General features: G+C 36.5%; 1 protein-coding gene across 1 annotated transcript in view; it reads right to left on the bottom strand.

Moving 5' to 3' along the window:
- Window positions 1-13608, bottom strand: part of LOC310964867 (double-stranded RNA-specific editase 1-like) — a gene marked incomplete at both ends in the record, with an annotated part of 32211 nt that overhangs the window by 9654 nt on the left and 8949 nt on the right. The window contains one exon of the mRNA XM_083938162.1: window positions 3518-3592. Within this exon, the coding sequence (XP_083794288.1) occupies window positions 3518-3592 (75 nt within the window). The remainder of the gene's footprint in view (window positions 1-3517; window positions 3593-13608) is intronic.

The following is a 13608-nucleotide window of genomic DNA, read 5'->3' as shown; positions in this document are numbered from 1 at the left end:
TGTTTTAATGCTTGCGGGGCACCACACGGGGCACCGAATGAGGTGAAAGAGCTCACAGGGCACCAATATACCACTTGCTAGTAAATTAACTTCAAAAGTTTGCAAAACTGTGAATGTTTTGCACAACAACCTATTAGGAAAATATCACCAATCTGACTGGATTTAATTTTTTGTTGTTAGCTTATTTATTTATTGATCTTTGTGTTAATGGCCCTATTTCTTAACTTTAAGTTTTATTCATCTGTTTAATTAATTTTTTTATACATTTTGGATTTTATTTAATTTTGCATGTATTTTTTTAAATGTATTTTATACATATTTATATTATTCTTTACCTTCTTTTATTTGAAAATCCTTAATTGTTTTATTTGAATGACAAATAATAAATGCATGGATAAATGTAAAAATATATTCAAATGAAATAAATACCTGCAAAAAAGGAAAAATTAATCAGAACATTATGTGAAAAATAAATGCATAAATAAATGTAACACTAATACATATAAATAAAAACATTTTAAAATGATAACATGAAAAAAATAGATAAAGAATTAACACGAAGATAATAAATAAATAAGGAAGCTAATTAAAACATCAATGAATTGAATGAATGAATTATTTTGGTACACTTAATGTCATATTAATTTTTGCTTTTGGTAGCTTTAGTCCTCCATACCTTAGAAACATTTGGGATAATGATAATAATAATATAAATAATAATAATGATAATAACAATAATAATATTTTTAAATGAAAACGTCCATTTATTAATATTTATCGTACAATAAAGTCGACTCATGTCTTCAATGTTTTTACATATTCTGTCTTCCAGTTAAATATATGTAAACACACGACCTGAAGATATTTAATAAAAATGTAATAATAGTTTTCTGTTTTAATTTGGAATTGGTTTGGCAAGTATAGTATATAGTATTCATTTAAATAGTTGTATTTTCTTTATATATATATATATATATATATATATATATATATATATATATATATATATATATATATATATATATATATATATATATATATATATTCTTTGTACATTTAACTATGCATTTATTTTTCATATATTGTATATTTATTTTTGATTTTTGCATGTATTTATTTATTTGTAATTTCTTGTCACATTTGTTCATTTCAAAACATATTTATTTATATCATTGTGTATTTCTTTTTACATGTATTCATACATTTCCTTTAGGTTTATTTTTGCATTTATTCATTTTTGCATGTATTCATTAATACATTTCAGGTTTTCTTTCCTTCAAACATTTAAAATAAATAAAAAATACTTGCAAAAATGAATAGAATAATTCACAAATGTTAAGATAACATTAAATAAAAGGGGAAAGTAAATAATGGGAATGAATTCAGAGGTAAATAAATAAAAACGCAAATTAAAACATCGTATTTGTTAGTTTCCAAATTAATGAATTAATGTGATTTCTGGCAAATTGAATGTCATATTAATGCCTTTATGGAATCCTTTGTGCAGCCCTTGAATAACCTTGAGCTCCATCTCTTACTCTCTCTGTGTTGTCGGGCGGAATAATCCCATGTGTGACAGGATTACTGTGTGTGAACACAAAGAAACAAGTGTTGAGCGTCGAGGCGAGGCATCAGCGGCTGCAGTGGCGATCCGGTTCACAGACTCGTGACAAACAGACAAACAGACACGCTCGCTCTTTAGCTTGAAACTTGTTCTCAATGCAGACAAGACCAAATGGTATTTACTGGCTCTGGGAGTGGACCACTGAAGGCTTTGTGCTCGCTCTTGAGGAGAGTGAAATGCAGGTTGTCACGTCTTATAAGTACCTTGGTATTGTTGTTGATGACGGCCTGACTTGTGAGCCTCCTGTTCTCTGCTCAGTGAAAAAGCTGAGGCTGAAACTGGGTTTTTAGATTCCAAATAAGCTGCTTTTTTCTTTTATGAAATTCTTGAGGTCTCCTTTTGTCGTCTAAACTTAACCGTCATCTAAACTTAACCAACTACCTTTTTCTAAACTTAACTGTCTCCTTTTTTCGTCTAAACTTAACTGTCTCCTTCCGTGCCTAAACTTAACCGTCTCCTTTTGTCGTCGAAACTTAAATGTCTCCTTTTGTTGCCTAAACTTAACTGTCTCCTTTAGCTGTCTAAACTTAACCGTCTCCTTTTGTCGTCTAAACTTAAACGTCTCCTTTTGTCGTCTAAATTTAACCGTCACCTTTTGTCTTCTAAACTTAACCGTCGCCTTGAGTCATCTAAACTTAACCATTGCCTTTTGTTGTCTAAACTTAACCGTCGCTTTTAATCCTCTAAACTTAACCATCACCTTTTGTCGTCTAAACTTACCCATCGCCTTTTGTCGTCTAAACTTAACTGTCTCCTTTAGTCGTCTAAACTTAACCGCCACCTTTAGTCGTCTAAACTTAACTGTCACCTTTTGTCGTCTAAACTTAACCGTCTCCTCTAGTCGGCTAAACTTAACCGTCGTCTAAACTTAACCGTCGTCTAAACTTAACCGTCGTCTAAACTTAACTGTCGTCTAAACTTCACTGTCGTCTAAACTTAACCGTCTCCTTTTGTCATCTAAACTTAACCGTCGCCTTTTGTCGTCTAAACTTAACCGTCTCCTTTTGTTGTCTAAATTTAACCTTCACCTTTTGTCGTCTAAACTTAACCGTCTCCTTTTTTCGTCTAAACTTAACCGTCACCTTTTGTCGTCTAAACTTAACCGTCACCTTTTTTCGTCTAAACTTAACCGTCCCCTTTTGTCGTCTAAACTTAACCGTCCCCTTTTGTCGTCTAAACTTAACCGTCACCTTTTGTCGTCTAAATTTAACCGTCCCCTTTTGTCGTCTAAACTTAACCGTCACCTTTAGTCGTCTCAACTCAACCTTCACCTTTTGCAAAAAGCCTTGTTCATAAAAAAATGAATAAATAAATGTAAAATATAAACTAAATAAATAAATACATTTTGAAATGAATAGTTGTAATAAATATCTAAAATAATTATTCAAATAGAAAATTTAAAAAATAAAAGTATAAAGAAAATTAACATTTAAATCTCATGAAAAAAGGAATGCAAAAATAAAAAAATAAAAAAATAACATTTAGAGTGTATAAAAATTTAAAAAAATGAATGCCTATATCAGTTTCGGCATATGTAATAGCATGAATTAATTTGTCTCCTAATTATTTATGAATGTATTTATTTTGGGCCCCTTCGGTCCTCCATATACCTTCTCTTATCCATGTTTACCATGAAATCCTTGAGGTTTATCCTGGTTCAGGTGGTTTTACGGCTGAAATGGAGGCTTTAGGGAGCTTTTTTGTTCATGGCGCCGGGTTAGGCTTGAAATTTTCCAGCAAAATGGAGTAAAAGCTGAGGTTAGATGCATTCTGACCCGGGGATTAAGCTCTGGGTGCCTCCTGAGCACGCAGAAAATAACAATACCATGGTGCTTTTTGGAGCTGAAACAGTTCCTGTAAACGGAGGGAAAAGAAATGAATGAACAGACTCACTCATGCTTTTCACTTCGTCGCCCTCGATGGCGATCAGACTCTGTTGGATTCGAGGTGGTCGATCTCCGGCTCGACCTGGAGGAAACACGGAAAGAGGTTCAGTCAGAGAAACAACGTTTATCCACCTTAAAGGTCGAATACGGAGAATTGGCAGCAGCGCCATCTAGGGAAAGTTAGCTTACCTTGGGTCGCCTAAACTTAACTGTCACTCCTTTTGTCGTCTTAACTTTACCGTCACCTTTTGCCGTCTAAACTTAACAGTCACCTTATGTCGTCTAAACTTAACCCTCACTCCTTTTGTTGCCTTAACTTAACCCTCACTCCTTATGTCGTCTAAACTTGCCCCTCACTCCTTTTGTTGTCTTAACTTAACCGTCGCCTTTGTCATCTAAACTTAACCGTCACCTTATGTCATCTAAACTTAACCCTCACTCCTTTTGTTGTCTTAACTTAACCGTCTCCTTTTGTCGTCTAAACTTAACCATCAACTTTTGTCGTCTAAACTTAACCGTCACCTTTTGCCGTCTTAACTTAACCCTCACTCCTTTTGTTGTCTTAACTTAACCGTCACCTTTTGTCGTCTAAACTTAACCGTCACTCCTTTCGTTGACTAAACCTAACTGTCACCTTTTGTCGTCTAAACTTAACCCTCACTCCTTTTGTCGTCTCAACTTAACCGTAACCTTTTGTCGTCTTAACTTAACAATCACCTTTTGTCGTCTCAACTTAACCGTAACCTTTTGCCGTCTTAACTTAACCATCGCCTTTTGTCGTCTAAACTTAACTGTCACTTTTTGACGTCTAAACTTAACCGGAGACCTGAGTCTGTTTGAGCCTGTTCCACCATAAAAACAAGTATTAACTGACAGTTAGCGTTAGCCGTTCCAGCTAAGTAAAGATTAAAGTGATGTCGTAGCCATGTGGGCGTGTGTTTGAATTGCGTTTCTCTCCTTTCTCTCAGTCCATGGAGTGAATGCTCGGCCTATAGTGACTCTGGTTGTTGCCCGTCTCCGCTCAATTAGCTGCTGGGACAAATAACGCCCCCTTCACTGAGGCTCCGAAGCAGCTGCAGGATTGGCTAACTCCATTTCCCCCAGTGCCAGTCTACAGTAGCTGCACCCAACAACAGACAACCCTGGCAACCCGCAATGCCCAACGCTATTGGATGCTACCATGGAAACAGAACGTGACAGAAAGTCATCGTCAAACCCGTAAAAAAAAAAAAAAAAATATTAATTCAGACTAAATATATTTTTTATGGAAAAGCGATACTTTCATTCTGCACCCATCAAAACGCCCCGTGTGTGTATTATTTAAGATTTAAGATTCCATATATTGAACCATTCAACAGGACTATTTACGGCGAGGTAGAGAGGTGACATCATTCTAAATGTAGCTTTGACTTTTTGAGGTGTCTAAAACTCACCATCTGTAGTCTGCTGTCTCTATCGATGACGTATTTTAAGGCGCTGATGTTGGTTATCTGAGGCTACTTCGGCAGGCAGCAGAAGGCAGAGATGATCATTCTATGGCCCGATGAAAGAGGATTATCGTACAGCTATAATCCCGGGGGCTGAGATAACAAAATATGAATCTATTTGGTGGAAAAGTCTTGGCCTGATGCACAACAACCACTACCATCATCCATTCATCTTCATCCTCTTGTCCCTATCAGGGTCTCAGGGGGGCTGGAGCGGATCCCAGCTGACATCGGGCGTGAGGCAGGGTCCACCCTGGACAGGACGGCAGTCTATCACAGGGCACATAGAGACGAACAGAGACAGACAACCATTCACACCTACGGGCAATTTTAGAGTCATCAATGAACCGAACACCTGCATGTTTTTGGATTGTGGGAGGAAACCGGAGAACCCGGAGAAAACCCATGCAGACACGTGGAGAACATGCAAACTCCACACAGTAGGGCCCCAGGCGGGATTTGAACCAGGAACCTGTGAGATGTTAACCACCAAAACACTGTGCCGCCCCTCCATCAAATGTCTTTACCTTTAACAGCAAATCTAACGCTGACATTTTCCATCCCCGTTCCCTCAACACCTCATCCCCCAGCTTATCCTCCACCTCCACCTCCACCTGCCCTCAGCTACCCCTGTCAGGCAGGGCTACTCGTCTCTCAGGCTGATAAGAGACACTGAGCTGCCGCTATTTTCTCCCGTCTAATCAGGAAAGTGTCACTCAGACGGACGTCCCTGCACAGAAATAAACAAACTGAGGCGTTCAGAAATCACGCAGTAACCTGGATGGATTAAAATTAACTGCTGTAGTATTACGTCTCCTTTTGTCGTCAAAACTTAACGTCTCCTTTTGTCGTCTAAACTCAACCGTCGCCTTGAGTCGTCTAAACTTAACCGTCTCCTTTTGTCGTCTAAACTCAACCGTCACCTTGAGTCGTCTAAACTTAACCGTCTCCTTTTGGCGTTTAAACTTAACCGTCTCCTCTTGTCATCTAAACTTAACCGTCGCCTTGAGTCATCTAAACTTAACCGTCACCTTTTGTCGTCTAAACTTAACCGTCACCTTGAGTCGTCTAAACTTAACCGTCTCCTTTTGTCGTCTGAACTTAACCGTCTCATTTTGTCGCCTAAACTTAACCGTCACTTTTTGTCGTCCAAACTTAACCATGTCCTTTAGTTGTCTAAACTTAACTGTTGCATTTTGTCGTCTAAACTCAACCGTCGCCTTTTGTTGTCTAAACTTAACCGTGTCCTTTAGTCGTCTAAACTTAACTGTAGCCTTTTGTTGTCTAAACTTAACCGTCTTCTTTTGTCGTCTAAACTCAACCGTCGCCTTGAGTCGTCTAAACTTAACCGTCTCCTTTTGTCGTCTAAACTCAACCGTCACCTTGAGTCGTCTAAACTTAACCGTCTCCTTTTGGCGTTTAAACTTAACCGTCTCCTCTTGTCATCTAAACTTAACCGTCGCCTTGAGTCATCTAAACTTAACCGTCACCTTTTGTCGTCTAAACTTAACCGTCACCTTGAGTCGTCTAAACTTAACCGTCTCCTTTTGTCGTCTGAACTTAACCGTCTCATTTTGTCGCCTAAACTTAACCGTCACTTTTTGTCGTCCAAACTTAACCATGTCCTTTAGTTGTCTAAACTTAACTGTTGCATTTTGTCGTCTAAACTCAACCGTCGCCTTTTGTTGTCTAAACTTAACCGTGTCCTTTAGTCGTCTAAACTTAACTGTAGCCTTTTGTTGTCTAAACTTAACCGTCTTCTTTTGTCGTCTAAACTCAACCGTCGCCTTGAGTCGTCTAAACTTAACCGTCTCCTTTTGTCGTCTAAACTCAACCGTCACCTTAAGTCGTCTAAACTTAAACGTCTCCTTTTGTCGTTTAAACTTAAACGTCTCCTCTGGTCGTCTAAACTTAACCGTCTCCTCTTGTCGTCTAAACTCAACCGTTGCCTTGAGTCATCTAAACTTAACCGTCTCCTTTTGTCATCTAAACTTAAACGTCTCTCTTTTTGTCGTCTGAACTTAACCGTCTCCTTTTGTCGTCTAAACTTAACCGTCACTTTTTGTCATCCAAACTTAACCGTCTCCTTTAGTCGTCTAAACATAACTGTCACTTTTTGTCGTCTAAACTTAACCGTCGCTTTTTGTCGTCTAAACTTAACCATCGCTTTTTGACGTCTTAACTTAATACTCACTCTTTATGTCGTCTAAACTTAACCGTCACTTTTTGTCGTCTAAACTTAACTGTAGCCTTTTGTCGTCTGAACTTAACCATCTCCTTTTGTCGTTTAAACTTAACCGTCTCCTTTGGTCGTCTAAACTTAACTGTAGCCTTTTGACGTTTAAACTTAACGTCTCCTTTTGTCGTCTAAACTTGAAATTCAGGTGTCTTTTGTCTCTGCAGGAAATCCATCCCTGGAACTTGTTGGTTCATAATGTTTGTTGTACTCCGACTGAGGGGACCTCAATTAGACCCAATGAGACGGCTAATCAGCTTTCCTCTGGAGTCAGAACAGAGCGCCGCTGCGAGCCGTCGGGATTGACATGAACGGCGTGTATAATGGCGCCTGTGCGGCAGATACGGCGTCCTGCCCCGCTGCCACTCATCCCTGGCTCCAAACATTAGAAGTGACAATGTTATCAGCGTCCCTGGCTCTGTTGTGTGAGACGGCTGCAAGAGGAGCGGGGCTTACGCTGTCTTTCTGCAGATAATGGAAGAGGGAAATGAAGTGAGGAAGTCAAATGTCACCGCATGGAGTTATCAGCGCGGCTCGTCACAGGAACAGAACTCTGTGGCTGTTCTGCTCGTTCAGAAACCGCGTTCACCTCGATTGTCGCTGTGTGAGTCACATGCAGGTGACAGGGATTTATCTGATCCAGAGACTGTTTCATACACTTCCGTAAACGCGGAGTCATTCACGCATCAACTGTAGGATTTACATTTGAAATAGTTCACAGTTGAGTCCAGAAGACCTCAGAGACCCTCCATTATTACTGAAGCTGTAAATACGTCGCCTGGGCCGTCTGCAGTCGACTCAATGATTAAAGAGGTTTTAACTGTCAGTCACATGATCAGCGGAGAGACTCAGGAGATATGAATGAACCTGTGTAGCACAAGGAGACACAAGGTGACCTCAAGAGACTAAAAACAACCTCAAAGAGACTTAAAACAACCTCAAAGAGACATAAAACAACTTCAAAGAGACACAAAACAACCTCAAAGAGACACAAAATAACCTCAAGCAGACTCAAAACAACCACAAACAGACACAAAACAACCTAAGTTTTAAGGTTACGGTTAAGTTAAGTCGACCACAGGCGACTGTTAAGTTTATACGACTACAGGCGAGCGTTAAGTCTAAACAACAAAAGCCGAAGGTAAAGTTTAGACAACCAAAGGCGACGGTAAAGTTTAGACAACAAAAGGTGACGGTTAAGTTTATACAACCAAAGGCGGCCGTTAAGTTTAGACGACAAAAGGCAAAGGTAAAGTTTAGACGAGAAAAGGAGACAGTTAAGTTTAGACGACAAAGGTGATGGTTAAGTTTAGACGACAAAGGTGATGGTTAAGTTTAGACGACAAAAGGAGACGGTTAAGTTTAGACGACAAAAGGCAACGTTTAAGTTTAGACAACAAAAGGTGACGGTTAAGTTTAGATGACTACAGGCGACCATTAAGTTTTGACGACAAAAGGCAAAGGTAAAGTTTAGACGACAAAAGGTGACAGTTAAGTTGAGACGACAAAGGTGATGGTTAAGTTTAGAAGACAAAGGTGATGGTTAAGTTTAGACGACAAAAGGCGACGGTTAAGTTTAGACGACAAAAGGCAAAGGTTAAGTTTAGACGACAAAAGGAGACAGTTAAGTTTAGACAACAAAGGTGATGGTTAAGTTTAGACGACAAAGGTGATGGTTAAGTTTAGACGACAAAGGTGATGGTTAAGTTTAGACGACAAAGGTGACGGTTAAGTTTAGACGACAAAGGCAACGGTTAAGTTTAGATGACAACAAAAGGTGACGGTTAAGTTTAGATGACTACAGGCGACCATTAGATTTAGACGACAAAAGCAGACAGTTAAGTTTAGACGACATAGGCGACCGTTAAGTTTAGACGACAAAAGGGTAAGGTAAAGTTTAGACGACAAAAGGTGACAGTTAAGTTTAGACGACAAAAGGTGACGGTTAAGTTTGGACATTTTTCATGAAAATGAACGGAAACGATTGTAAAGCGGTTGTAATGCCGGTTATTCTGCCTCCAAAATGAACGGATGTTCTGAGCCCTGCATGGGCAGACGTTTAAATAAGACTCTCATCGTCACCATGTCAGAAACAACAGTGATGAATGGACCCTGGAGCCTCGGTTCTGGTGCTTGAGGCTCGAGAGGGAGAACAGCTGCAAATAGCTGTCAGAGAACTGTGTTAGTGGCCTAATGCAGACAGATGGATCCTGAGGCGACGCAGACGGCCAAGAGGAGGGAAAATATAAAAATCTGTCTTCATCACGGCAGCAGCACAATGCTTTTCTCACACACAAACTCCATTTTCTCCCCAAAAGAAAGGACATTTTGGGATGTGATGGTCCAGATATAACTGCCATAAATCACATAATTGTTTGATATTGTACTAGAAGTACTCCAGGAGACACAAAACAACCACAAAGAGACACAAAATAACCTCAAAGAGACACAAAATAACCTCAAAGAGACACAAATGACCACAAAGAGACAAAAACTACAAAGAGACAAACAACTACAAAAACACACAAAACAACCACAAAGACACTCAAAACAACCACAGAGACTCAAAACACACAAAACAACCAAAAAGAGACAAAAACTACCACAAAGAGAGACAAAACAACTACAAAGACACACAAAACAATCACAAAGACACAAAACAACTACAAAGAGACACAAAACAACTACAAAGAGACACAAAACAACCACAAAGAGACTCAAAACAACCACAAAGAGACTCAAAACAACCACAAAGAGACACAAACAACTACAAAGAGACACAAAGCAACCACAAAGACATAAAACAACTGCAAAGAGACAAAAAACAACCAAAGAGACACAAAGTGACTCCAAAGAGACAAAAACTACAAAAACACACAAAACAACAACGAGATTTAAAACAAATACAAACAGACAAAAAACTACAAAAACACACAAAACAACCAAAAAGAGACAAAAACTACAAAGAGACACAAAACAACTACAAAAAGACACAAAACAACCGCAAAGAGACAAAGAAAACAACCAAAGAGACACAAAGTGACTCCAAAGAGACAAAAACTACAAAAACATACAAAACAACAACTACTAAGAGACACAAAACAACAACGAGATTTTAAACAACTACAAACAGACAAAAACTACAAAAACACACAAAACAACAACTACTAAGAGACACAAAACAACTACAAAGACACAAAACAACCACAAAGAGACACAAAACAACTACAAAGAACAAAACAACCACAAAGAGACACAAAACAACTACAAAGAACAAAACAACCACAAAGAGACACAAAACAACTACAAAGAACAAAACAACCACAAAGAGACACAAAACAACTACAAAAACACACAAAACAACTACAAAGAGATACAAAGTCATCGGGTGCGTTCTAGTGTGTACATTTCTACATTAATGCTTATTATTCAGCTGTACGTTCGCCCAGGTGACAAGATCAAGCTGGAACATGTGTTTGAGTTTGTTCTACTAAAGAATCGATAAAATAAAAGATATTCAAACACTTATTTTCCTTGGTTACCAATATTAAACATTGAACTCCATAAATGAACTAATAGGTTATTAAATGTACCAAAAATAAGATTAAAACTTGATATTTCTGTTTTAATTGGCTTCTTTATTATTATTATTTTATTATTTATTTATTCACCTTTGTATTAATCCCTCTATTTATTTATTTTTCTTTTTAAATGTCCATTTGCTTATTTAATCATTTTTATTAATTTTTTTAGAATGCGTTTTTGATTTTCGCTTTTCATTGTATTGACAAGTCATTTTTTAAAATCATTTTATATTTTTTTTATACATTTCGTTTTACCTTTCTTTGTGCATTACTTCTTTATTATACAAAAGCATAATAATAAAATAAATAACAATAATAAATAATACTGTGACATGAATAAATGTAAAATTAAACTTAGAATCAATAAAATTGCATGCAAATATAAATACAATAATACCAATGATTGAATAAAGGGACATTTTTTATCAAAGTAATAATACTAACATATATATTATTAATGATTTATTTTCCTTTTTAATTTTCAATTTGCTTATTTAATCCTTTTCATTAATTTTCAAAATATTTGTTTTTAATTTTTCCACATATTTTTTTGATTTATTTCATTCTATTCACAGCATGTCATTTCATTTATGAATTTTGTATTTTTCTTTAGTACATATATTTTTACATTTCTATATGCATTCCTTCTTCATTATGCAAATATTTAAATCATAAATGCTATGAAATGGATAAATGTAAAAATAAACTTAAAATCAATAGAAAATGCATGCAAATATAAATACAATAATACCAATGAATGAACAAAAGGGACATTTTAATAAATAATAATAATAATGTATCTATTATTAATTATTTACTTTCCTTTTTAATTTTCCATTTGCTTATTTAATAATTTTCATTAATTTTTTGGAATATTTGTTTTTCGTTTTATTTGATCTTAGTGACAAGTCGTTTTATTCATTAATTTTGTATTTTTCTTTATAAATATATTTTTACATTTATATATGCATTGCTTCTCCATTATGCAAAAGAGGGGGCCGCAATTCAAATAAATAATAAATACCGTGAAATTAATAAATGTAAAAATTAATATAAATACAATAATACCAATGTCTGAATAAAAGGGACATTTTAATTACAAATAATAATCATATATCTATCATTGATGAACTGACCAATTAAAAATGGCCAAGAATTAACACAAAATTCGCCCACCCGACCAAAAAACCGTCCCCGGTGACGCCCTCAGTCCTTGCGTGCAGCGTCTCAGCCCTTTATTTGATTTATCGAACCAGAACGCACTGAACTTTGTGAAAACTGTGGCATTTGACTGCGAACAAAGACAACCGTCACAAAGTGAAGTTTCGCTCAATCCAACGAGATCGTGTCCTGACCTTTTCACACAGATAGGAGCTTATTAACCTGCACCCTCTATCTGTTGTTAAATTCACCTGATGGAAATGTGACATTTGCACCAGATAGCAAAGAAATCACAACAGAATCTGCAAAACCGTCAAATCCAATCACACCAGGAAATAAATGAGTGACAACATGGATCATTTCAGCTTGAGCCGGGGCGAGGAAGAACATACAGAGATGGGATCCTACCAAAACAAAAATATATAACTCCATAAATGAATAAAATTGCAACAAAATCTAACAAAATAAATAATACAAATACCTATAGTCGTGAATTAGTTGAAAAAATGTCTTGATTAGGTTATAAATTCATTAACATTTGTAAAACTTCCTCTAATTTATCCCTTTTGCCCTTGTATGTGACTCAAAGATACTTAAAGATACTCAAAGATACTCAACGATACTCAACAATACTTAAAGATACTCAAGGATACTTGAAGATACTCTAAGATACTCAAAGTTACTCAAAGAGATACTCAAATATAAAGATACTCAAGGATATTCAAGGATATTCAAAGATACTCAAGGATACTCAAGGATACTCAAAGATACTAAAGGATACTCAACGATACTAAAAGATACTCAAGGTAACTCAAGGATACTTAAAGATACTCAAGGATACTCAAAGATACTAAAGGATACTTTAAGATACTCAAAGATACTCAAAAACACTCAGGGATACTTAAAGATACTCAAGGATACTCAACGATACTAAAAGATACTCAAGGTGACTCAAGGATACTTAAAGATATTCTAAGATACTCAATGATACTCAATGATACTCAAAGTTACTTAAAGATACTCAAATATAAAAATACTCAAGGATACTCAATGACACTAAAAGATAATCAAAGATAATCAAAGATACTCAAGGATACTCAAAGATACTTAAGGATACTCAAAGATACTCAACGATACTCAAAGATACTCAAGGATACTCAAGCATACTCAAGGATACTCAAGGATACTCAAAAATACTCAATGGCACTAAAAGAAAATCAAAGATAATCAGAGATACTCAAAGATACTCAACAATACTCAAAGATACTCAAGGTAACTCAAGGATCCTTAAAGATACTCTAAGATACTCAATGATACTCAATGATACTCAAAGTTACTTAAAGATACTCAAATATAAAGATACTCAAGGATACTCAAGGATACTCAAAGATCTGCCCCTAAATAGTAGACCAAACACTGGTCTACCCAAAAATTGCGTTGGTCGATTGGTTGCAGGAAAAAAACAACAACATTTGGAGCCGTTTGTTGTCAAAATTAAGTGAAAATCTATGTGACTGGCGGCTGGCCTAAAAGGCTGGAGGGCTTTGAATTTGAAGGGCTAGATACAAGAAGTCACAATCACTCACTGTCAGTGTTATTGTTTTTTACACGACAGGTCCCTTTGACATTT

The sequence above is a fragment of the Echiichthys vipera genome (assembly GCF_963691815.1).
Source record: "Echiichthys vipera genome assembly, chromosome: 23".
NCBI classification, from domain to species: domain Eukaryota; kingdom Metazoa; phylum Chordata; class Actinopteri; order Perciformes; family Trachinidae; genus Echiichthys; species Echiichthys vipera.
The sequence above is the reverse complement of the archived record's forward strand: the minus strand, read 5'-3'. Positions and strand labels throughout refer to the sequence as shown.